This window comes from Cricetulus griseus, chromosome 6 (assembly GCF_003668045.3).
Source record: "Cricetulus griseus strain 17A/GY chromosome 6, alternate assembly CriGri-PICRH-1.0, whole genome shotgun sequence".
Classification (NCBI taxonomy): Eukaryota; Metazoa; Chordata; class Mammalia; order Rodentia; family Cricetidae; genus Cricetulus; species Cricetulus griseus.
In genome coordinates, this window is record NC_048599.1 from 34219025 (window position 1) to 34243259 (window position 24235).

The following is a 24235-nucleotide window of genomic DNA, read 5'->3' on the forward strand; positions in this document are numbered from 1 at the left end:
TATGAAGTAGCAACAGGATAATTGTATGGCTGGGGATCACCACAATACTAAAGAGTCACAGCATTCAGAAGGGTGAGAACCAGTGCTCTAAAGCCTATGAAGTATGAAAGTCGGTGGCAAAGCAAAGCAAAGCAAATGTTCCTTGGATTGTCTTGAGGTAACAAGCCTTCAAACAAAGGCTATGGATCTCATCTTTTAATCTTGCATTAAGTTTACACAGTTCCTGGAAAAATATTTTGACAAAAATTCTACAAGGTGACATAGTGGCTTCTTCACTTTCATAAATTCTGGAACACTCCCTGGAAATAAATCAACATGGAAAAGGTGAGCAAACATCTTAGCAACATTTCTCAATTTACTCGTTTCTAAGTGGTGTGCAGTATCATCATGTTCTTTGAATATTCTTTTAAATTATTCCATGTGCTCCTTTATCGGCATGCAAAATCACCCTGCTAATGAGCCTAAAAAGACTCTCCTAAGTCTTCTGTTGGCACAACAATCAAGCATCATATTGCAGAGTTCTTGTTGGGACTTTTAGGGAAATCCCTTTGTCAGCAATTTGTGAGTGCCTTCTTCAAACTCTGAACTTGACTAACAAGTCATATGACAAAATGAGACTACATGAATTTTAGTTTTGTCATGAGCAGAAGGACTTCTGGTCCTTCATTATCTTCTTCCTTTTCCCTACTACCAGCATCCTGGTCTTTGTTTGAATCATGATCTCCTCCATTAAGAATTTTCCTTCTTAGCAGAAAGCCTCCTCACTAGGAAAAGAAAAGCCAAACTTCCTAAACTATAGGCCTTCCCTTCCTCCCCTCCCCTTTATCAGAAATATACATTAAAATATATTCTATATGTAAATACACCATAAGATTGTTGTATATTATATAATAAATGTACATACTGGATAATAAAACTGTCATTGGAGATGTCCTGATCATTTTCTTTAGGGACTCTGTTCATCGTCTGATATGCTAAACTGGTGTGTGTGTGTGTGTGTGTGTGTGTGTGTGTGTGTGTGTGTGTGTGTGTGTGTGTGTACACATCCTGAAATCTGATGGTGAAATATTTCTTGTCTTTTAAGCATAAAATTGTTTTAGTTGAGAAAAAAGAAAAATAAAAGACCACAAAAAAGACCAAGGGTATTATTGGGGTGTCTATCAAATGTAGAGGGTCTTTTTTGAGTGATCTCCTAAAATAAAATATTTTGATAAGAAAAAAAAATTTCCTTCTTAATAGCTTGTATTTCTTTTCATTCTCCACAAGATTAGAACATCTTGAAAATATTAAGAATATCTTCTAGATTGTAGTCACCCTCCAAAGTGAGCATGTGGGTAACTGAATCAAGTCCTCTAGAATAATTGGTGATCCTCAAATCCATCTTTCCACAGAGCAAGCATAACTTCAATTATATGCTGACCTCCTCTGTCAATTTCAGACTCGTGTAGAATGTTTGGAAGGAATTCAAAACTAGCATTGGTTCCCCCTGGTGACATTTGTGTTCATTTGAGGCTGCAGTCTTTGAGCAAACCAATGGCTACTTCAACACTGTCACCTGCTGGTCTTCCCAGGGGCACAGAGAGCACCTCTATTTATAGAACTTCATGGGCTACATCTTGCTTAGTAAGATGTGCAACAAAATTTGAGGTACTCAGACACATTCATTTATCATTTCTTTAATATCCTTTCTGAAGGTTAAAAGTTAGTCTCAGGAGGACTATTCTCCAATTTCTGGGACTTTTGAATTGGCAACTGTCAATAAAGCTGCATAAGCTTGGGTGACAAGTCAAGCAGCAGCTCATGCTTACAGAACAGATCTGGAAGATAGTCCTCTTCCTTGAACTGCATTTGCTTGAAGAAGCTCTTGAATAATAAAACATCTTGGAGATGCTGACTTTTTTGGTGACCTCACCACTCATCATCTTCCTCCGGGCCTCTCTTCTCATCCTCTGGTCTGCTAAGCTGATTTTATCTGTAATCTGTTCCTGCATCATCCTGAGCTGTGAGAGAGGAAGGTCCTCTCCCCTAGTGCCAGTGAGGAGAGGATCCAGTTCATCTTTCCTCCTGTTGTAGTAGGTCCATCCCAAGTGGACCTGGGTTATTGCTGGTCTGGGCTTCTTCCAGGAGATGGGGCTCTCCAGTACCTCTTCTGATTGGATATCTTTCTCCTTCTCTGTGTTTTTCTTGGAGACTCCATGCCATTATAAGAACATCTTGAATGTTAATAGTCCGATCTATTGTAAGCAGAGTAATATCTCCTCAAAGAAACATTTCCTTTTGCATATTTTCCTGCATGCCATATTACTTTTCATTCTCTGATGCCAAATAAACCAATAAATCAGATTCCTCAAGTTGGTAAAAGTAACAAGCACTCCATGGTCTGTATTCCTTTACAGTTTACGCTTTCTGTCTCTAGGCATCATCTAACTCTCATTGCCCTTGAGTGACCTTTTCTCGCCTACTTTTGATAATCACTAGTTGAGCAGACTCATCTAGTAACATGAAAAACACAGCAACGATGGCAGTAACAGCTGAATGAGGGTACAACAAGAATAGCAACAGTGGGAAGAGGCAGCAGCAGACAACTGTGGCAGAGACAGTATTGTAGAAAAAGAGATGGTGGAAACAACAAAATAAAAGGATAGCCACTGTCCAGTAGTAGTGGCCATGACAGGAGTCATAGCAAAGTACTGTTGGCCAATAGGGAAGCAAGTTAGGTGGGCTAGGAGTTGAGGAAGATTCTGGGAAATGTAGTTAAGAGAAGTCTTGTGATCCTCCTCCTCTCTTCTCTGTACAGTCGCCATGTGAGCCCGACAAGAGAGGACGCATGCCGCTGGCATCCTCAATCAAATAAGTCTTTATAAATATATAGATAAGTAGTTATGGTTGAGAATTAAGACTGAGCTAGCAAGTAAGAAATCCTAGTCATTGTCCAGCAGCACTGTAAATAATATAAGACTCTATGTGTTATTTTTGGGCGCCTATGTGGCAACAGGGCTTGTGTGGCTGGCAGAAAGATTTATCATTACACTGTATAGAATCAAATAGCCATAGCTCCCCAGACAACATGGTACACATGCACATTAAATAAATCAATGGAATAGACTAGAGAACCAAGAATTAAAAACATGCATTTATAAACACTTCTTTCTTTGACAATAAGGACATATATGGAAGACAGGAAATTCTTTGATAAATCGTACTGTAGATGGAAGTTTCTGTTCTAGCTTGGTCCTGCAGATTAGTCCCAAATAAACACACAAAGATTAATATTAATTCATAAACTATTTGGCCAATGGCTTAGGCTTCTTACTGGATAGCTCTCTTAATTATTAACCCATTTCTACTAAACTATGTATTGCCATAAGGCTGTGGCTTACCTGTGATCCTGCATGTTACTCCTTCAGCAGCATGTGGTCTCTCTTGCAGCTTCTCTCTGCCTCCCTCTCCCCAGCATTCTCTTTATCCGGTAGCACTGCCTGGCTACTGGCCAATCAGTGTTTTATTCATCAACCAATAAGGGAAACATATATACAGAAGGATATCCCCCCATCATGCTACTGGGCAAAGTAGACTATCAGTAGACTGTCCACACACAGAAGAACTAAGCCCCCGTCTCTTACCATATAAAAAATAAACTCAATATGAATCAAAGATTTAAATGTAAGTCCTGAAACTATAGAATTATGAGAAGAAAATATTTCAGTACATCATAGGGTAAAACATTTGGATATAATTGCAAAAGCATAGGCAACAAAAGCAAAAAAAAATGATAAATGGGATCACGTCGAACTAAAAGCTTTATATAGAGTAAAGCATTCAACAGAGTGAGGAGACAACCAAGAAAAGAAGGGAAGTAAGAATATAAAAAACGCTGAGGGGGGTAGGGGAGGAAGGGAGGGAGAAGGGAACTGGGATTGTCATTTAATTCAATCTTGTTTATAATTCAAATATATAAAAATAAAAATAAATAAAAGATTCACACCATCAAGATAAAAAAAAGAATATAAAAAAATGCATCATTACCAATCATCAGAGGAATGTAAATAAGAACCACAATGAGATGCCATTCTGTCCCAGTGAGAATGACTATTATAAAAGAAAAAATAACTAATGCTGGTGAGGGTTTAGAGAAACTGGAAATCTGACATACTTTTTATGGGAGTGTAAATTAGAGCAGCCATTATAGAAAACAGTATAAAAGTTTCTCAGAAAACTAGAAATAAAATCACCATATGATCTAGCAATACTACTACTAGGAATATATCTGCAAAAATTGGATTAGTAGTCCAAAGGTACAGCTACATTAATGTTTATTAACACACTATTCACAACAGCCAGGGAATAAAATCAACCTGGGTGTCTATCAACAGATAAATGGATTTTCAAAGTGTATTTGTGCATTTTACATACACAATAGGATATTTAACACCCATTCAATAAAGAATGAAACTGTTTCATTCACAACAACGTGGATGGAAGCAACAGACATTATGTAAGGGGTATGAGTCATAGATAAAAGGACAAATGTTGCATGTTCTTACTTATATGGAGAAGACAAAGTTGATCTCAGCAAGGAAGAGAACAGATTTAATGAGACTAGAATCTGGGAAGAGTGTTGGGGAAAGGAAGCAAAGGATGGTGTTGGCATTAGTCCCCTGGATGCTAGTGTGATCAGCCCCACGCCTCTCAAATCAACAGCAAAGCGCTCACAGGCCACATAGTTCTCACAAGAGCCAATTTTCATGCTGCCTAGGAATCCAGGGACAGTCTGACTGTGGTCAGGTGACACAGGTTACATATTAACTAAGCCTGCATCCTAGCAGCACAGGATTGCCCCTCCCTCAGAAACCGTGATGAGTAGATATGGCACTGCACCTGGGAAACTGAAGATTCTTACTTCAGACTTTGCCTGCAGCATTAATAAATCTCTTGCCTGAACAACAATTCTACCAGGTGCCTTTCTCTAGAGCCCCTTTCTCTCTCCTTACTCTAAACTAGCAGGTAGTAAATGGGCACAGGGGTACATTTTGCTAATATGTTGGATTAGAGTAACTACTAGAGTAGTACTGTTATACCACACATACAGTAGGATCACTACAAATGACAACAAACAAGAGTGTACTTCCTGATGGCGAGTACAGAAGATTTTGAATGTTCCAAACAGTAACAAAACAACATGTGTCTTTGGTGGTAGATATGCCAGTATACCTGATACATGGATACATATATTGAAAGGTCGCACCACATATCATAAACATTTACAACTGCTATGTGTCCTTTAAAACTAAAAGTACATTTGAAAAGAAATTTAAAAGGAGAGAAATAAAACATTTAAATATTGAAAATATAAAAATTACCAGTTAGAATTCTAAACCAGCAAAATTATCCTTCAAAAACAAAAGAGAAAACTAAAGATTTCCTCAAATATGTGCCTCAAAAAATATGGAAAGCAATTCTTCAGACAGAAGGAACATGAAATAGTTTAAAAACCAAGTTCACAGCATGAAAGAAAAAGCCATAATGAGAGAAATGAAGGCAAACAATCTTTTCTTAGCCTTAACTCATTTTTAAAATAACCACTTGGGAAACAATAAAAAACAATGCACCAGTGATCATACCATGTGGGGAAGGGGGTAAGCTGTGGCAGTACTGCACAAGGAGGGAGTACTGGGAGATACAGGGTTGTACAGGCAACTTACTATGGTGCTGCTTAAAAGTAGAATCAGAGACATTTAAAATGCATATTGTACACTCTAGAGCAAACACACACGCACATGCATACATACGCGCGCACACACACATATGCGCGCACTGCTCAACTACTGTGCTCATTAGGAAGAACACTCCACCAAGATGACTGCATCTTACTATTTCAACAAAGGTCAAGCTGGAAAAGCAAACAGATGGCAGCTTCCCAAACATTTCCCTTTTTTGTTTTTGAGTGTGTTGTTGACATTTGAAGACAAATGTGGGGTGCGGGTCAGAAGCTCTTCTCATACCCTAATTACAGCAGTCAAGTAAATACTCAAAGGACGTGATAGGGGACACAGAAGCAAAGAATGTCTCCCAGCCCAGGCTGCATTTGATGCTAGCCTATTAACAGGAAGCCTCACCACAAATCCTCTCATCCTGAGGAGTGAGGCGAGGAACCTGAAGATATGAGACTGGGCCCAGAACAAACGTTAATTTTAGCATTTTTATGTCTGTTTGATGAACTAGAAAGGAACATTTGCAATGTGACAGAGAAATGCGCCCGCCCTGGGACTATCCTCCCAACCATAAAGGGTATTTAATCATTTTCAAAGAAAAATGGAGCCAATGGTATGAGTTTCTCATTATATTTTCTTTGCCTTTCCCTTTTCCCTCTCAAGCCTTGAAAATTCAAAGCAGCTCCCCTGGTCCCACAGGCTCCCCAGGGCTCTTTCTCCTTTTTAAGAAAAGCAAAAGAAAACTGCAGCTCCTGTCTGGAGTGGCTGTTCCATGTAACAAAACAAACGCAAGGTCACTATCTGTCACTCTTCCTTCAGCTCTCACCAGTGTCTAAAATGTCTGAGGTGATTTTGTGGCCTATTGAGATGACAAATTTCTTCAAAGTGACAACACAAAACCTAAGGGTGCAATTGTAGTAACACCTGTCCTTTAGTCTGGTCCCCTTCAAAGTCTTCAAATCCAGAATTGTGACTAAGTTCCCAAAGGGGAGCACACCCCAGCCCCTCACTGGTTCTTGGCTGAATGGTGACTCAGAGGCCTCCAGCACACAGACACAGAGGGACTCTCCCTGCCAGGCTCTGCTGCCGCTGTCTCTCATTTGAATTACAACTGGATTATGAGAGGCTCCCCCAAACAATATGGCTACTCCCACTGTCCTTGGTTATCTTCAAGAATTTGAAGGTAAGATCCTATTGCTAAAGACACCACACACTTCAGACACAAACCTGGAGGCATAAAGCTGGAGGTGATCTGGAAGCCTCCTCCCTGGGGACTAGTTCTCACAGCATTGGAAGGTGATATTCTTTCTCTCTCTCCCTCCCTCCCTCTCCCCCCCTCTCTCTCCTCTCTGCATCAAGGGAAAAAAGCAATCAGTAGTCCTGCCCTGGTGTAAAGTCTATGAACCACAACAAAGACTGAACTGGCAATGTATCCACTCCAGTACAGTGGTGGTGGCATCTCATCTCGGAGGTAACCAGCAGCCTGTCTAGTTGGACTTGACGGAATTCATCCCTGTTCTGTAACCCTAGCCAAGTACCCATGGCTGGAGAGATCATCAACCCTAGAGAAGAATCGACCACTGCCACTTTCCTAAACCAATCTAATTCCTCACTGTATTCTAAACCCTGATTCTTATATCCATGGTTAGGGTTGCTCTCACCCCTCATCAAGGAAGCTTCCTTTTGCAACAGATCTACCACAGAGATCCACAACCGACCAAAATCCAGAGGATAAGTGACTGTGGCGTCTCTAACCCCAACTGATATATCTCTAAGGCAACCCCTATACCTGAGACTCAGGGAAAATCATAGAAGAGGGAGAGGAAAGATTGTAAGAACCAGAGACCTAAGGCACTTGCAGCTAGATAGTACCCCCTAGGCATGACACATAAATCACCAGGATGTCTGCCCAAACAATAGTGGTATAATGACAGTATCAGTTGACATACCAATGTGGTCAAGGGAAATTCCACATGCTCCAACCCATAGATGAAGAGCTACAGATGGCTAATGGCTGCTGAGAGAGGGAGAATTCATCTCCTCCAGGAACAACATAGGCTGCCTGAATCCCAAACGGTCAGCCCTGGACATGTACATGCAAGCAACACTAAATGTACTCAGTGACCTTTGTATGTATATGCATGCAACAGTAATAATTAAAGATGAGACTGTGAGTTTGGGGAAGAGGGGGGCACTGGAGTTGGAGAGAGGAAGGAAGGCGGGACTGATATAGACACACTGCTCACATATAAAGCTCTCCAAAAATTATCTTTTAGAAATAATTATTTTGGGGCCAACTCCAAAGCAAAGAGAAGCTGTCAAATTGTTCTGCTTTGTGATGATTTAAAAAGTAACCAAATTCTTTTATACCTCAAATAAGTAAAACAAAGATTTTCAGATATAGTTAAAGTAAAACTGGAGTCATTGCATTTGCAAAATTTGCTGATAAATCAATAATATAATGCAGAGTCATCAGTTAGCTGGCATTATAGTTGTCCAAGATGTTTGAAAACACAAAGCATATTCTAATGTGTGTACAAGCATTTATATGTGTTTGTGTACACAGGCATGTGTTTAGAGATTTCTGTGTATAGTATGTGTATATATGTTTGTGTGCACAGCATGTGTATAAACATGTTTGTACACAGGCATGTATATGTATGTTTCTGTACATAGCATGTGTATACACCTGTGTGCACAGAATGTATATACATGTATGTGCACAGCATTTGTATTTCGGTTGATAATCTAGGTTTGGTTCTTTGAGACAAGTGCTCATGTTTTAGCCCTGTCCCATCATTTTTGTCATGGGAGTTTAAACATTTAATCAGCATTAACTTGTAGCTGAAGTCCTAATTCTCCAGAAAAAGGCTATAGTTTATAGTCTAACAAAAGTCAAGAGAAAAGACAGTTTCCACAAGTGTTAAGAGAATGTGGATGGCTGCCCACAGTCTAGGGTTCATGGCTGGAGGCCCAAGCTAGTGTCCACTTCGGAACCAAGTTAAGTGCTTCCCCAGCACAACTGAGCCTGATAGACTGGGTCCTTCTGACCATTGTCAGTGGGTGCAGGAGTCCATCTTTCCAAAGCTTCCTTCTGTGTGAACCTAGAAGGACTATGCACAGACACTGGAGATACTGGGGTTTAGGTCAGTGTCTCTCTCCATCCTGCAGACTGCAGCTTACATTCTGACACTGGAACTCCATCTGTGCTTGTTCTGAAAGAGCTGCAGGAAGTAAACACCAAGGAGGCAGAAATTACATAAAGATATAGAAGCCATCAGCAGCATGAGAGGAAGTCCTGGATAAATCCCAGTGCTGTATTCCTGCTTCTAAGGAGTATCACAGACCTGAGGCCTAACCATGCCTTCTATTTTGTTTGTTTGAGATTATACTACAATTACATTTCTCCCTTCCCCTTCCTCTCTCCAAACCTTCCCATATACCCCTTCCCTTTCTCCTTCAGATTCATGGCCCATTTTTCTATTAATTGTTATTGCATGCATATATGTACACATATATACATACATATTCCTAAATATAACCTGTTTGGTCATGTGATGTTACTTGTATGTGTGTTTTCAGGGCTGACACTTGCCACTGGATAACCAATTAGTGTGATCTTCCCCAGGAAAGACCACCTACCCCACTCCCAGCTTTTCGAAGTTGCCTATAGTTCTCTGTGTAGGGTTGTGCCTTGTGGGCTCCCTCACCCACTAACCATTTTGGCATGTCCAATAGTGCCATCCTTGTTCAGCTCATGGTTGGGCAATCATGTTCATGAGACTTTATACGTGTAGCTTCTAATGTGTGGTAGAATATTATTTTAAGGTGTGTGACTTTTGTTTCTGCTGCATCTGTTTAACTCTGTGAAGCTGTGATTCATTGCCTGTCTAAAACACCTGATGGTCCTAATAAAGAGATGAATGGCCAATAGAGAGGCAGGGGCAAGGACAGGCAGGGCTGGCAGGCAGAGAGGATAAATAGAAGGAAAAACAATGAAGGAGAGGAAAGCAAGAGAACAAGGAGAGGAGGATGTCAGGGGCCAGCCACCCAGACAGCCACAGAGTAAGAAGGAAAGTAAGAGATACAGAAGTAAGAAAGATAAAAGCCCAGAGGGAAAAGGTAGATGGGTTAATTTAAGTTAAGAAAAGCTGGCTAGTAACAAACCAAGCTAAAGCCAGGCAATAATAAGACTCTGTGTGTGATTTATTTGGGAGCTGGGTGGTGAGGCCCTCAAAAAGCCAAAAGAGCAAAAACAACAAACAACACTAATGTTCCTAGGAGACACTACCTCACAGCAAACTCCCTGATCCTCTGCCTCTCACAATCTTTCCACCCCTTCTTCCACAATGTTCCCTGAGCCTTAGGTGTGGAAGTGTTTTGTAGATGTCACTGTTGGAACTGGGCTCTACAATTCCGCATTTTGATTGGTTGTGATTTTTCTGTAATGGTCTCTGTCTGTTGAAAAGAGAAGTTTCCTTGATAAGGAGTGGAGACTACACTTATCTGTGGGTATAAGGACAAATGTTCAAAGATTGTTTTTAGGGACTATGCTGGTTTAGTAAATTAGAGGTTGTAGAGTCTTCTCCAATAACCATGACCTCATATTTTATATATAATTGACCCACATCATGTATTTTCTTTTTAGTTCATGAATAAAAACCAATGGTCTTAAGCCTGAGCATCAAAATGAGAAACTTATGAGTTGATAGTGGCTGTGACCAATAAGATGTAATGTGATATGACCTTTCTCTGACTCACACTTCACTCATACATGAATGTGTGAGGTTAGTCAATCAAGACCAGCTACTATTGCACCACTATCTTCCCATAAGGACACGGGGGCGGGGGAGCATAGTGCTATTGGGAGGGTATAAGAGAAGTCAAAGGCAGGAGAATTCCTTCACAGCTTCCCAAACTATCAGAGGCTCAGCCTTTCTGAGCCTTTATTCATTCCTCTATTTGTTAGGAGTGGGTACTACTGCCCCCAACTGTTACTAATGTATCTCAACATCTGTACATGGACATCCTCAAAGCCATAGATATCTTATAGACACCGCCTTCAGAAGGGACGAGAAGGCCTTGCCAGCAGCCACTCCTCTTGTAGTTTGGTATCTCCAGAACAACCCTGTTTTCAGACATGGTTTAATTGTTGTATAAGATGAAAGCTCCAAAACACATGCCTAAGACCTCTTCTCAGCCCCAGCACTACAAGACTGTCACGAAAATAGTACTGCTTCCTATTTCTGTGAGTTCACCCTGTCCCTACATCATCTACATGCACCCCAAATACTCACATTGATTACCCAAGCTGATCTTTACATCTTCCAGCCTCCCCTATCTCCTCTAATCCCACTATTTCTTTGGATTTCTACAGGTCCTCCAAACTGGCCTATCCACATCCAGAACTGGATGCTGTTTTTATGTTATGCCTGACTATGTCACTTGTACACTAAAACTTTTCAGAGGTTTATCATTATCCCAGAATGAAGTCCAGATTCCTGACAGTTATAAACCACGTCCCCAACTTCAAGAAGCTCTATGCTCTCTCCACTGGTACCCAATCCCTCAGTTAATCTCCCTCTTTTCCAAAGCCATCTATCTATCTTTGTCATTTCCATTCCTCCAACAAAATGTGGGCACCCTGCTGTAGAATGGATCTGGGGAATCCTCCAAAGGCTCACAAGGTTTGTTCTGTCTACACCGTGGCACTATTGGGAGGCAGTGGAATTTTTCAGACATGAGGCCTGGGAGGACATCTTCAGATTGTTTGAGGTGTGCTCCAAAGAAGACCATGGAATCTCAGCCTTCTCTTCCACTCCCCTCTCCTCTTCCTGGCCATAAGGTAATCAGTTTTGCATCACCATATGTGCCTACGATGATATATGGCTTTGCCAAATGCTCAAAAATCAATAGGGTCAATAAATCATTGGTTGAAACTTCCAAAACTGTGAGCCAAAATAAACCTTTTCAAAAGCAGTTTTTTGGGGTTTTTTGGTTTGTTTTTTTGTTATAGTGACCAAAACTAACACGCCCTTCTCTCTCTTGCCTTGGTAGCTATTCCCTGCTCTTGTCCTTTGCCTCCCCATTCCATATATCCTTCAAGGTCAACTTGTAGGGTCCTCTCTACCCCACACTCCATTCTATCCATTCCATAATGCACTTTGCTGTGACACAACTGTGTTTCTATTTTGTTTTCTTGAATATGTGAACTGTGTAAGGTCAGACCCTGGATCCTTCACACCTGAACCCCATTATTTCATCAAGTATTCATTAAATAAGGGGCTTTGATAGTATATCTGATGAGGAAACTGAGACAGAAGGCCATTGGGGCTGCTGGAAGATGAACTGAATGCGACAGTGAACTCCACACAGTCTTGGGTATGGAACAGTGAAGAACAATCCATGCTAGCTGGGCATGGTGGTACAACCCTGGAGCCTCAGAGCTTGGGAGACAGAGGCAGAAATATTGCTGTGAGTATGAAAATGGCCTAGTCTACATAGTTGGGTTGGAAGCCAATCAAATTTACATAGCAGAATGCTCACTTGATAGAATAAACAAATGACAATGTCATGCAATGTGAAAGGAATATGATAAAGTACAAACCAGGCAATGGTGACAAACGGCTACTTCAGAGGACACTGGCCACTGGGGTTGTTGAGAGTAAGAGTGGCAATGGCAGACAGGATGGTAAAGTAAGACAGAGATGGGGCCTTACAGCAGAAGAGCACACAGACGCTAGTCAGGCCCAAGCAGTGTGGCTGCCACAGACAATGCAAGAGTGACACACACTGTCCACTGGGGGCATCCCTTAGCCTGCTTGTAGCTTCCTGCACACATTTTGATGACTGCAACACATCCTTAGAGCAGTGACCTTCCCTCTGCTGAAAAGTAGCACATTCAAGGATGCCATGAATGAATGAATGAATGAATGAATGAATGAATGAATGTTCAAGGAGGAATGCTACCTTAGCAGTCATCTTGCCTTGATTCATTTCTGTTCCCCTACAATGTGGGGAACAAAGCAGTGCAGGTGGGAACCTCCTACCTGAGCTCCCACTTCTGCATCTATGGCTCCCGCTCTGAAGACACATCGCCCTCTGCCCCGCTGCTGGCGCTGCGGTCTTCTTTTCGGGGTGCACTTCGTTCTTTGCTTGACTCGGAAGGCCCCTTGGCTCTGGTCTTTTCTTTTCTCTGCTGCTGCTTCTCCAGCTTTGACAGCTGATTAAAAAAAGAGAATATTTTGAAGTGGTGAAGATGCAACCAGGTAGCCAACACATGAGAACTTACCACATGGAAACCACAGGAAAAGCTTCTGCCTGATGTCTAGTTTATCACAATTGTTCACAGATCCAACTTTGAACACTGATCAAACAACACCCAGATCCTTAACACAGATTCTCTACCTGCTACCTGTAACTCCACTCTGACTTTTCATCACCCAGTATATGAGATGTGAAGATAGCCTTGCCATGGGCCTCTTCCACCAGTTCAGAAGAACTCCTTAAATAACAAAGGCTTTTTTTTTAAGCTTCTTACCATTTTCTTTGGTGGCATTGTAGCTTTTCTCACCATTGTCTTCCCACTTACTATTTTTTAGAGAGTGTTCAAAGCATTCCACTGTTTGCTGAAGGTAACAGAGAAGACTATGAAATAAAATACACTGTCTCGGTTACATTCCTGAGCCTAAAGCCTGACTCACCCAAACCATGTGTTCCTACTATGCTAATGGTAGTCACAGACAGGCCACCACTGAAGCATCCTTCAACTTTCTGGGGACAGGAGGACATGCTCTGATGTGACCTGGACCCATTTCTTCCTTTGATATCTCCCCAACAGTTTCAAAGTAACCACAGACTAGACAGTCAGACCCACACTCTTAGCAACAGTACAGCCACTCCAGAAAAGGCTTGCTGAGAATACTAGCCAAGTCTTGATTCACGAGATTTTCTTGGACCAAGAAAGGCATCTGTACCAAACCCTGAGAGACAGCAACACCCAGCTCCATCTGCTTCCCAGACCAAGTCTGCAGGCATTTTCTCCATCATAGGGAAAGAAATTCAATGAAGGGCTAGCTTCTCCCAGCTGGCCTCTGCCCTGTGTCCAAAGATGCAATCACTCCACACAGCTTTCCAGAGCACTGTTTCTATTATATACAGAGACTTTGAATCCAACCTTTTATTGATGAACAACCTGGTCCAAGAAACCAAACTTATTAATGGTTGGCTTACAGTATTACCTTTCCCAATTTCCATTAACCCAAAAAGTTATAGCAAATAACCTTGCTGGTTAATATGCTAATTAGGTTTTGTGCTTAATTGCACCATTGATCCAGAGACTTTCTTCCCAGGTAACTTTCCTTACAAGATTCCACCCCTGAAAGATTGTAAGAGCCAGAGGTGAGGGATAACTACAAGGAAATGATGTTTTCTAGACATAACAGGGAAGGTGGGAATATAAAGTAAGTGGTTGTGACAGCATGCACAAGACGTATGTCAGCTCAAGCCAGACAAATCCCAGTATGGAATGGTGGGAGGGGCACATGAAGTCTCAGCCTTGCTGGGGAGCTATTGGCCATTGATAGCTTCTAGGAGAGGAAGAGTTCTCTTTAGTCTTAACAGGTCAACCACCCTCCAGAGCAGACCCCACACCCAAGAAGAGTATTTACATAAACAAAGTGGGTTGATTCATGGTTTTGTTTTGTTTTGGTTGGTTGGTTTTTTGTTTAGTTTGTTCTGAGACAGGATTTCTCTGTGTAGGCCTGGCCATTCTGGAACTCTCTCTGTAGACCAGGCTGGCCTCAAACTTAGAAAAATCACCTGCCTCTGCCTCTCAAGTGCTGGGCTTAAAGGACATGTACAGTCACCACCCAGCCAAACAATGGTTTTGAGAGACAAGGAAAGGGAGAGAGAGAGAGACAGAGAGAGAGAGAGAGAGAGAGAGAGAGAGAGAGAGAGAGAGAGAGAGAGAGAGAAGCACTAAGTTGGGTGGGCATCTGGGAGGATTTGGGGAAGAGGATGAATATGATCAAAATACATTGTGTGAGACCCTCAAAAATTAGTAAAAATGTTGTTTGGGTTTTTTGGGTTTTTTTTTTTTTTTTTTTTTTTTTGGTTTTTCAAGACAGGGTTTCTCTGTGGCTTTGGAGGCTGTCCAGGAACTAGCTCTTGTAGACCACGCTGGTCTCGAACTCACAGAGATCAGCCTGCCTCTGCTACCTGAGTGCTGGGATTAAAGGCATTCACTGCCACCACCTAGCTAAAAAATGTTATTTTTAAAAGATTCCACCCCATGCCACACAGACAGGCTCATAAGAATATATAGTGTTATATTAGCAAAAACAAAAAAAGACAAATAGAAACCATGCAAATATCCATTAATAGGACAGATGAGTATAACATGCTAAAGTCACAAGAAGTAATACTGTAGGCCAGACAAATCTACAAGTATAAAAATAGAGGAGAGTTTGAAATCATGTTGCACACAAACAAAGTTTCAGAGACAGAACTACGCACAATGATGAGCTCGTATACTACACAACATAATGAGTTCACACACTACACCCATGATAAGCTCACATACTACACACTGTAATAAGCTCCCACACTGCACACCGTGATGAGCTCACACTACACACGGTGATGAATTTACTCACTACACACTGTGGTAGGTCCACATAATGGATGGGAAGGCACTGGAGAGGAGAGGGGGAAATGCTGTGGAATGAATAGACACAGGCTTCAACTATAACTGTCAACTTTCACTTCTTTAAGAACAAAACCAGACCTAGAGTTTGGCTTCTGACTAGGGCCAGGCCGTGAGCTATTTGCACAGAACAGTTGGACCACAGATGGAAGAGTGTATGTCAGCATGGCAGAGTGTATGTCAGCACAGAGATTCCTCATCAACAGTCACCCAGTGTCATCTCACTGTGTTCAGAGTGTGTTCTAGGTGTGTGGCTAACTTCATGCTGGCCGACACTCATTGTCTGGCCATGGCCTGTAACAAACAACTAGTGTTCCAGTCCTTTAAATAGGAATGATCAAAAGAAAAGGTGACAGCATTTTAGCATTTTTTTAAATCTAGGAAATGACAACATTAACATTTGCTGTGTTTTCATTGCAGCATTATTTTCCATGAACACACATTTCTTTTATATATTCTGCCACAGATGAGGAAGGGCTTGTTATACTAAGAATGTTTTCCATTTCTCTCTCGGTGTTGAAAACCTCTTTTATGATATCATGAGATCAGGCATAGATCTTTCTGTCTTATACTTTTTTAAAAAAAATCATCTTAACTTGTAAATATACCTAGTGCTGCAGAGATATATACTAAAAATGGTTAAGATGGCAAATGTTATGTGTATTTTGCTAAAATTTTACAATAATTTCAGGGGCTGGAGAAATGGCTCAGTGGTTAAGAGCAATTATTGGTCTTGTAGAGGACCCTATTCCATTCCCAGCACCAGGAGCCCCACAACTACTTCTGGCCTCTATGGGTACCAAGGATACAAAGATACATTCGGGCAAAATACCCATACCCATAAAGTAAAGTTTAATTAAAAATAATTTTGGTATGCCAGGCAATGGTGGCACACACCTTTGATCCCAGCACTTTGGAAGCAGAGGAGCATGGAGCTCTCTGAGTTCATAATCAGTGTGGTCTACAGAGTGAGTTCCAGGATAGCCAGGGCAACACATAGAAACCCTGTCTCAAAAATAAATAATAATAAATAATAAAATAATAATAATGATACTAATAATAAATTTTGGTAAACGGAAGTTGATAATACATGCTGAGTTCCCCAATTTCTTTTATTTTCTGTATTTCTAGTTTCGGGAGTCAGTGTTCTGCAGTGCACTGTGTTAAGCTGCTTTTTGGTGTATATATACTTCCTGTATACAATAGGTGTGGGTAGATACCCACAAAAGTGGATCTAAGACAGATGGTAAAAATACAATGTTTGCTTCAGATGATAAGAGGCCATCTCAATTTTGTTTCTCCCTTTTAAAGGTGACATACAGGGGTGCCAGCTGTAGTGTCAGATGTCACACCAGGCTTGCTGTGCCTTTTGCTTCCTGCTCTGCTGCCCTTGATAGCAGGTCCTAACAGAGAAGCATGATCCCAGGGAGCAGAGGCTGCTAGGGGCCATCGCAGCTCCAAGCAGCAAACATCAGATGCAGCTCTGATGCAAAGGCATTGCCCCACAGTGCACAAATGTAGAGATGTAGATTTGAACCTCACCTTAACCCTGCCCCCCACCACGGAGAGCCAAGCCTTTATATCACATGTAATAATTCTTTAAGCAATAGGCATAGTCATGTTTCTGCCAACCATGCAATGCTGATTGTCTTACATTACTTATCTTAAAATAACCCAATCTCACATGGCTCCAGGCCACCAAATAAAGTTCTCTGTGAGAACACTGTGAACCAAATTAATAAATTTAAGCCTTTTCTCGGAAAACTGGGTCCAATGCATTCAGGAGATGGAATTTATATCTCAGGGCAAAGAAGCAGATGGGCTATTTTCCTTTCCTTTTCTTTCTTCCCTCTCCCTCCCTCCCTCCTTCTTTCCCTCTGTTTCTTCTTTAAGCAGATGGATCTCCCTATTTCTCTTTTCCTCTTCACTCCCCTTCCCTCCTCTCCCTCCCCTCCTAGGAACTAATGAGAAAGGAAGAAAGGAATGAAAAACATGGTACTGTGCACAGGCTCATATAGAAAGTATGGCTTTCAAATTAACAGGAGATCCATGTCAAAGAGAAAGCGCAGCACTGTGGGTCTGTGAGCACAGCATCCAGGGATGCTGATACTAAGTGCTTCTGGAGCTTTCTTCTTTCTGCTTGTTTAGTGCACTGATGAGCCCCAAGGATTGCCATTAATGACTTAGAGACAAACCCAACCTTCCAAAGGCAGCTCTGGACCAAAGAACCCTTTAGGGGATCTAAATAAAGGACTTCCTCTTTCGTTAATGTCCCTGAGCTCTAATAGCATTCTCTAAGACTATCTGTACATAGGCTTTACATGCTCTGCAGCCAAACTGGCAAAGCAAAACACCTTGAAGGATCAAATAGGTACACAGGGAGCACACAACTAACTATAAAGAACATGGTGAGGGCTGGGCTATCATGCAGAAAGCCAGTCCTATCCAAGGATGGTCACGTTTTTATATATATGCCTGAACAAATAAAATGCTAATACCACCTGCTAAGACCCTACTTGACTCTTCTATCTTATGGTTTTGCTAACTCTTCAGGTGACAAAACAATGTGTCACCATCATCATTGTGAACAACCCATGGAGAAGCCACTGTCGGCACCATATCTAGTCACCTCCCAGCCTATCCCTCCTGCACAAGCTGATTCCTCCTTCAAGGGGAATGCATATGACCTTGTGGCATGTGGCCTATAGGAGCTGCAGGGGTGTTAAACGGAGGGTTTGACACTGATATACACAGGTGAGGTGACACCACCTTCCTTCTTTCCTGACCTTGGCCACATGGTAACCCTGGAACTGCATAGCACTAGAGAAGAGGGAGGTCTCCTGGGGTGCACAGAAGCCTCTGTTGTGCCCTAGCTGGGTTCCCCTGTTAGGCACAGCAACCATGCTGCTTACTATTAAAAACCAGTGTGGTTTGGGACACTTGCAGCTGAGAGCAAACCAGCAAGGCTATGGGCTTTCTTTCAGTTTGGCAGCATGTGAAATCCTGAGGCCTCTACACCTGGGGTTCTCAACCTTTGTAATGCTGAGACCCCTTAATACAGTTCCTTATGCTGTGGCCACCCCCACCCATAATTATTATTATGATGCCCCTCAACCATTATTTCATTGTTACTTTGTAACTGTAATTTTTCTGCTGTTATGAATCATAATGTAAACATCTGATATGTAGGATAGCTGACCCACGGGTTGAGAGCCACTGCTCTCGCCATTAAGCTCCACCTTCTGTCCAGGGAACCATATAACCTCTCTCCCTCGACATAGAAACCTCAATGAACAGATACTTCCTGAACATAGGTTATATTCTATGCCCTAGTCACACCAGAGGCTAGCACATCACTTGCATCACTGCCCACCAGAAAAATGATTGGTAGTAACCCCACTAAAGTGCCAAAAGCCAGTCTCTGTTCGAAATACTTGATATGTATGTATGCATGTATGAAGATCCATCATAATCCCTCCTAAATGCAGTTCCCCAGAGACTCCCCATTTGCCTGGTCTACACTGTCAGGTCTACAATGGTAGAAAGCATAAGGCAGTGTGGAGCCTGAGTGGCAAATGGCATGCAGGAAGACAGAAGCCAAAGGAGTAGAGAATCACACAGGAAAGTCTGAAAACCTGAGGCCCAGTCTGAGTGAAGAGGAAGCGAGCCAGCAAAGGGGATGAGTGAGGGGTGAGTTGGGGCTGCAGTGCTCCTCAGACAGTAACTGGAGCATCTTCCACGAGTTGAGGGTGTCAAAACTCTGTTGGTGAACTCATGTCAAAGCTCCTGAACAGAGCAGATGGGAGAGTGGCACAACAGATAGGGCACCAAGACTGAGTGGTAGCCAGGGTGCCCTATTCATTAAAACAGTGGTAGGGACGTGGAAATTGCTCTGTGGCACATACAAAATGCCAGATACAGAAAATGAAATGAACAGGCCAATGTTGTTTGGAAGATCAGAGCAGGCAATGACCTTGGAGGGAAGGAAGGCTCTGGCTCCTGGTTCTTAGCAGGGTGGTTACAGAGCCCTTCATCTATAGGTGCCATGACAAGGATAAGAGGACCTCAGTCAGCTGCAGATATAGGAGTGGCACTGTAAGATGAGGGCCCTGCTTAAGGGTTGGGGTATCTGTCCCTAATGATGACAGCAGTTCGCTGGTAATAGAAAACAGTTAGGCAGGCCTTTGGAGCCCAATGCCTCCATCTGCTTTACCATCAATGACATGGTCAGGGCACTGGATGCTCAAAGCACCAAATAAATGGGGAATCATTATCACTACCCTGTTCTTTCACACACATATACCATTACTTGGGGCATCTTTTATCTCGTCATGCTAAGGACATACAGTGTCACAGTGACAGAAACTATTAAATGATAGGTGGTTCCTACTTCTAAGGCACTAATGATGAAGGATGTCTCCATTAACAGAGGATTTGAGTGCTAGTCCTTCATGCTCAGCCAGGCCCTATAATCTTGAAGATTCCACTATCTCTACAGAATCAGGCACAGTCTAACGACCTGCAGCTAGCTACACCAAACAAGGTTGGAAGGGTTCAAGTGGGGTCAGCAGGAAGGGTTGGATGTGCTGTCCCCCTAGCCCACTTGCCTCCTTGGGGACACCTCAATCTACCAGACAAAAGCACTACACTCAGCTTTGCAGGGATTCCAAAGAACTGGCTTCTTTCAGAACAAATGAGGTACTCTTGAACACTTGATGGAAGGATCACAGTCAGAGTGAGATGGTAAGGGTACCTTACACTCACTTTCAACATGATTAGGGATGATAACAACTAAAAAAAATCACCAAGGCAATAGATGAACTACAGCACATGTTTGTGATAAGTCCCACAAAACCCAAGTCTGGTCATATCCTTTCTCTTATTGGAAACTATAACTTACAAAAAAAGCGAGCCTCCATCCTCAAAGGCCCAATGCACATACGGTGAAAATTCTACTTTAGTTCCCTAAACTCCATCTTCACACTGAGGGAACAAATGACCCCTTAGATCCTGACAGCCAACTGTTCCCCTTTGGGATTCTGAGAACTCAAGAGCAGACATTATTACTCCCAGATTGTTTCTGAGCACAATGAGGTCAGCAAAGAGAGCTTGCCCAGAGCTGAGTCCAGGCCGGGCAGGCTGGGTAGGAGCCAGGTCTCAGGACTGCCGGCCAAGTCTCCAGTTGACCCGACTTCTCTTTGGAGCAAATGCTCACCTTTGCTGGGATTTACTGAGACTGCCAGGGCCCAGAGAAGCAAATCCCATTCCCATTCTTGTGAGGTACAGTCCTCCTGTCTTTGAGTTATTTTTAATGCCAGTTATTTCCTGCCAAACTGTTCTGTCCTGCATATGAGCAAAATCTAATTAGAGAGGGAAGAAAATAACAAAAGAAAAACTTAAGCCCCATGAAGTCAGCTCTGTAGTTTTTATAGACCCTGGTGTAGATGGGAAAGTTCTGCTTTAACCAACCCCTTACAGAGATTCCAAGAACATCTTATTGTGCAAATCATACAGCTCAAATGTGCCTGCTCCCATATGTGCACAAGGCATTACTCCTTCAAGTTGCTAGCCCATACCTGTGACTCAGCTGATATCAACACTGGCAGTCACATGACACTGAAAGGAAGGAATGCTCAGCCAGGTCTCCTGAGACAGGTATGAGTTAAAGGCAAAAGGACAAAAATGTCTAACACAAGCAGCCTATTAACCCATCTCTGTAGCTTCAGACTTTTAAGTCCACAATGGCGTCTTTCCTAAGTACCCATGCATGAAGAATGCCAGTGAACAAACATCGACTTTTTCATGTCATCTCAGCTACACGTGATCCTTCTCTTACCCTAGCGATAAGCAGATGCTGTCCTTACTTATTTGTTTTATTAAACCCTTAACTATTCTAAGGCAACACATAAGTAAAGCACATCAGAGAGCAGAGAACATTTAAATCACGAGCTTTGTTGTCTACATTACTAAATCTTCCTCTGCTTCAGTTTGCTGTTAGACCGCAGAAACTTCTGGACATTACTTTTCTTGTTCATGGTATCTCCCCTGTCAGCTCAGTGTGGACAGCACCTTTCTACCAGTGCCATGCAGGTACAGTAGGACCCAAACAATACTACGGTAGTAGCAGGGGAGTCTGCTATCCTCTGAGAGAGTACACGATGTCCTTGGGAGTAGACTACTGAGGGAATGACAGGAACCTGCAATCAAGAGCTATTGACAGAGATGGACGAATGGTTCTTCTTGGAGAAGGCCCCTAGTAGGTTTCCAGTGCTCAGTGGATGGCACCATACACATATGGGCAGTACCATGTGTTATGAAGGAAGACAAAGGAGTGACAACAACCTTGACATGAAGTTAGGAGAGGGAGGTCTTAGGGGTCATGGCGGAACTGGAAGGCGAAACGGTGAATGGGGGTGTATATGATCATATTCCTTGTCTACATGTATGAAATTCTCAAAGAATAAAACATAAAAAGAAACCTGCACTTAAACTCTGGGGAAGGAATGCTCACCAGCTAGCCCAATGGCTACAGGTCAACTTCACACACATTCATTTCTACGTTCAAAACAGAGGCATCTCTTGAACTGCTGGGAAGCCCATGGGTCCAAAACCTTTCCTCTTTCCCCTGTCTTATCTCTCCACTCAAAGGCCAGGTGACAAATGCCTGGGAGAGGGAAAGAAAGAGGGAGGTTCTAATCAGGAAATGACCAGCAAAACACTGAAAAGATGCCTGTCTGTATCTACCATGCATTAACACGGTCTGCAGAAACATATTCCCATGTGTAATCTGTAATTGACTGAGCCATTTTTAAAAAAGACAACTGGAATTTATAGTCGAACAATTTATTTTATCAAACTGCAGCTTGATATAATTTTATCTTATGTGATAATTTGGAAGGCATTTTTAAAAATATTCTTCTGTAACGGAAAACCTGAGAGAACATTTAAGGGGATATTTCCATACACACCAGAGACTGCCATTGTGTCAACTGTCCTGTTCTGTTATTTTTAAATCAACTAGCTGCTTAATAAAAACATTACGAAGTAAAGAGCACACATGGTACCTAATTTTCATACATTATTAACTCTGCTTGAAGTTTTGTGGGAATTTAAAAAATCAAGTGAAAAAAGCATCTGTCCCCATCTGAAATCGTGCAAGCTAATTTTATTTTCTAATTCCCTGTTGTTTCGGCATGCAAAGCTAGGAGGGTGTGGTGCCTTCCTCTTGTTCTTACTTCACTCAGGCCCCTGGTTTAGGCCTTGGCTTCACAGACTATTGCTGGAACTGCTCCAGTCCTCCCATCTCACTAGCCATTTGGTTTAGGCTGCAATGGGATATGGAAAGTCCAGTCAGATCTAAGGTCCTAAGTGAACTCTCTGCACCTATAGCACATGCTGTCAAAGTCCCCACAGTCCTCAGCCCCAAGGCTGCTCCTCTGAACAGCTTCCCTTCAAACTTTTGGCTGTTTATCTCCAGCCACAAAGAGTTGGGCCACTAACACTCTTAGAAGGCCCAACTGTGAGATGTAACCTGCTGGATCCCCTGGTGTGTACCTTCTCAGGCTCTCCTCGCTGGCTCCCTTTCTATTCTTCATACACTTCCTGAGGCAATTTCCTAAATATAAGCTACCTGACCCTTAGCACTTACACTCTGGGAACCTAAACTAACTATTGTTAGTGCTCTGTAATAAACTCCATATTACTGTGATCACTCATGAGGCATAACCTGTTTGTCAGCTGGCCATCTAGCAACCAAAACCTGATGCTTATTCCTGTGTCTCAACACTGGAGAACCATGTGGCTACTTCAGGTCACCGCATTTCTCTTACAAGGCACTGGAAAAAGCTACACACCAAAGGGATTATTGAGTGATTTGGAGTGCAATCCTGTAACAGTTTTACTATACATGCAACCTTCTCTGCAAATTGGTTATCCACATGAATGGCAAACTATACACACTAGTGGTGAGGACTTCATTGCTCTGTATACACCACTGCCCTTGTAGAAACATGGTGCTGATGGCACTTCCCACCATGCTAGCATCAAAGCTGCCTTCTCCCCACACCTGTGGCTTGGAGTTTTCTTTCAGTGGGGAATAAAATCCCAAGAGTTATAAGACACAAGTAGTCACTCCCTTTCCATTTATGGATGAGGGAAGGCAGGGACCACCTTCATCCACTGTTCCATCCTATTATGGGTCTATCATATTTCAGGACATAGACAATTGAACACAAAATGACTTAAGCAACCACATAATAATAAGAAACTATAGTCAATGTGTACTTTTGACTTGAGTCAACATCTATGGCACACTTGGCACATGCCTGGTTTAAAATCATGAACATCGGCAAAGTTTAAAGAGATACTTGAACAATTTCAGTGTGGTTTTCCAGTGCATAATTGGTAACAGAAAACACTCCATGAGCATTTTAAGCAAATAATGTTCTCTAAATGATTCAAAATGTTTCCTTAATTGCAACAATCTTAAGGAAAAGGGGAGGGGGTCTCTCTCCCACTTGGTCTATATTCTGTACAAATGCCAAGAGAACAGATCTGGAACAAAAAAGAATTATTACACACAATAACTATAAACAGAAAAGGAGAAGACATGGGATCCAGAAAAGCAGTGGGTGTGACCTGAGAAAGAAGTTGAGATCAAGGGCAAACACAGTGAACTTTCAACAGCCAAAGGCTAACCTGTGCACAAAGGAGCAGCTGGGGAGTCATACAAAATATAGGCTCCCAAGTGGGCGGGCAGCCGGAGAGAGGCCAGGGGCTCAGAGACAGGTACACAAAATACCTTCCACAAGACTGCAAG

At 42.3% G+C, this 24235-nt stretch overlaps 1 protein-coding gene and 2 pseudogenes across 2 annotated transcripts in view; all 3 read right to left on the minus strand.

The window, feature by feature from the left end:
• Positions 1–24235, minus strand: part of Dtd1 (D-aminoacyl-tRNA deacylase 1) — a 193967-nt gene that overhangs the window by 29591 nt on the left and 140141 nt on the right. For both annotated transcript variants that reach the window (XM_027421610.2, XM_027421609.2), the window contains exon 5: positions 12761–12933. In XM_027421610.2, coding sequence (XP_027277411.1) covers positions 12781–12933 — 153 coding nt within the window. In that variant the 3' untranslated portion in view covers positions 12761–12780. The remainder of the gene's footprint in view (positions 1–12760; positions 12934–24235) is intronic.
• Positions 13–743, minus strand: LOC113830726 (annotated as a pseudogene).
• Positions 737–4747, minus strand: LOC103160104 (annotated as a pseudogene).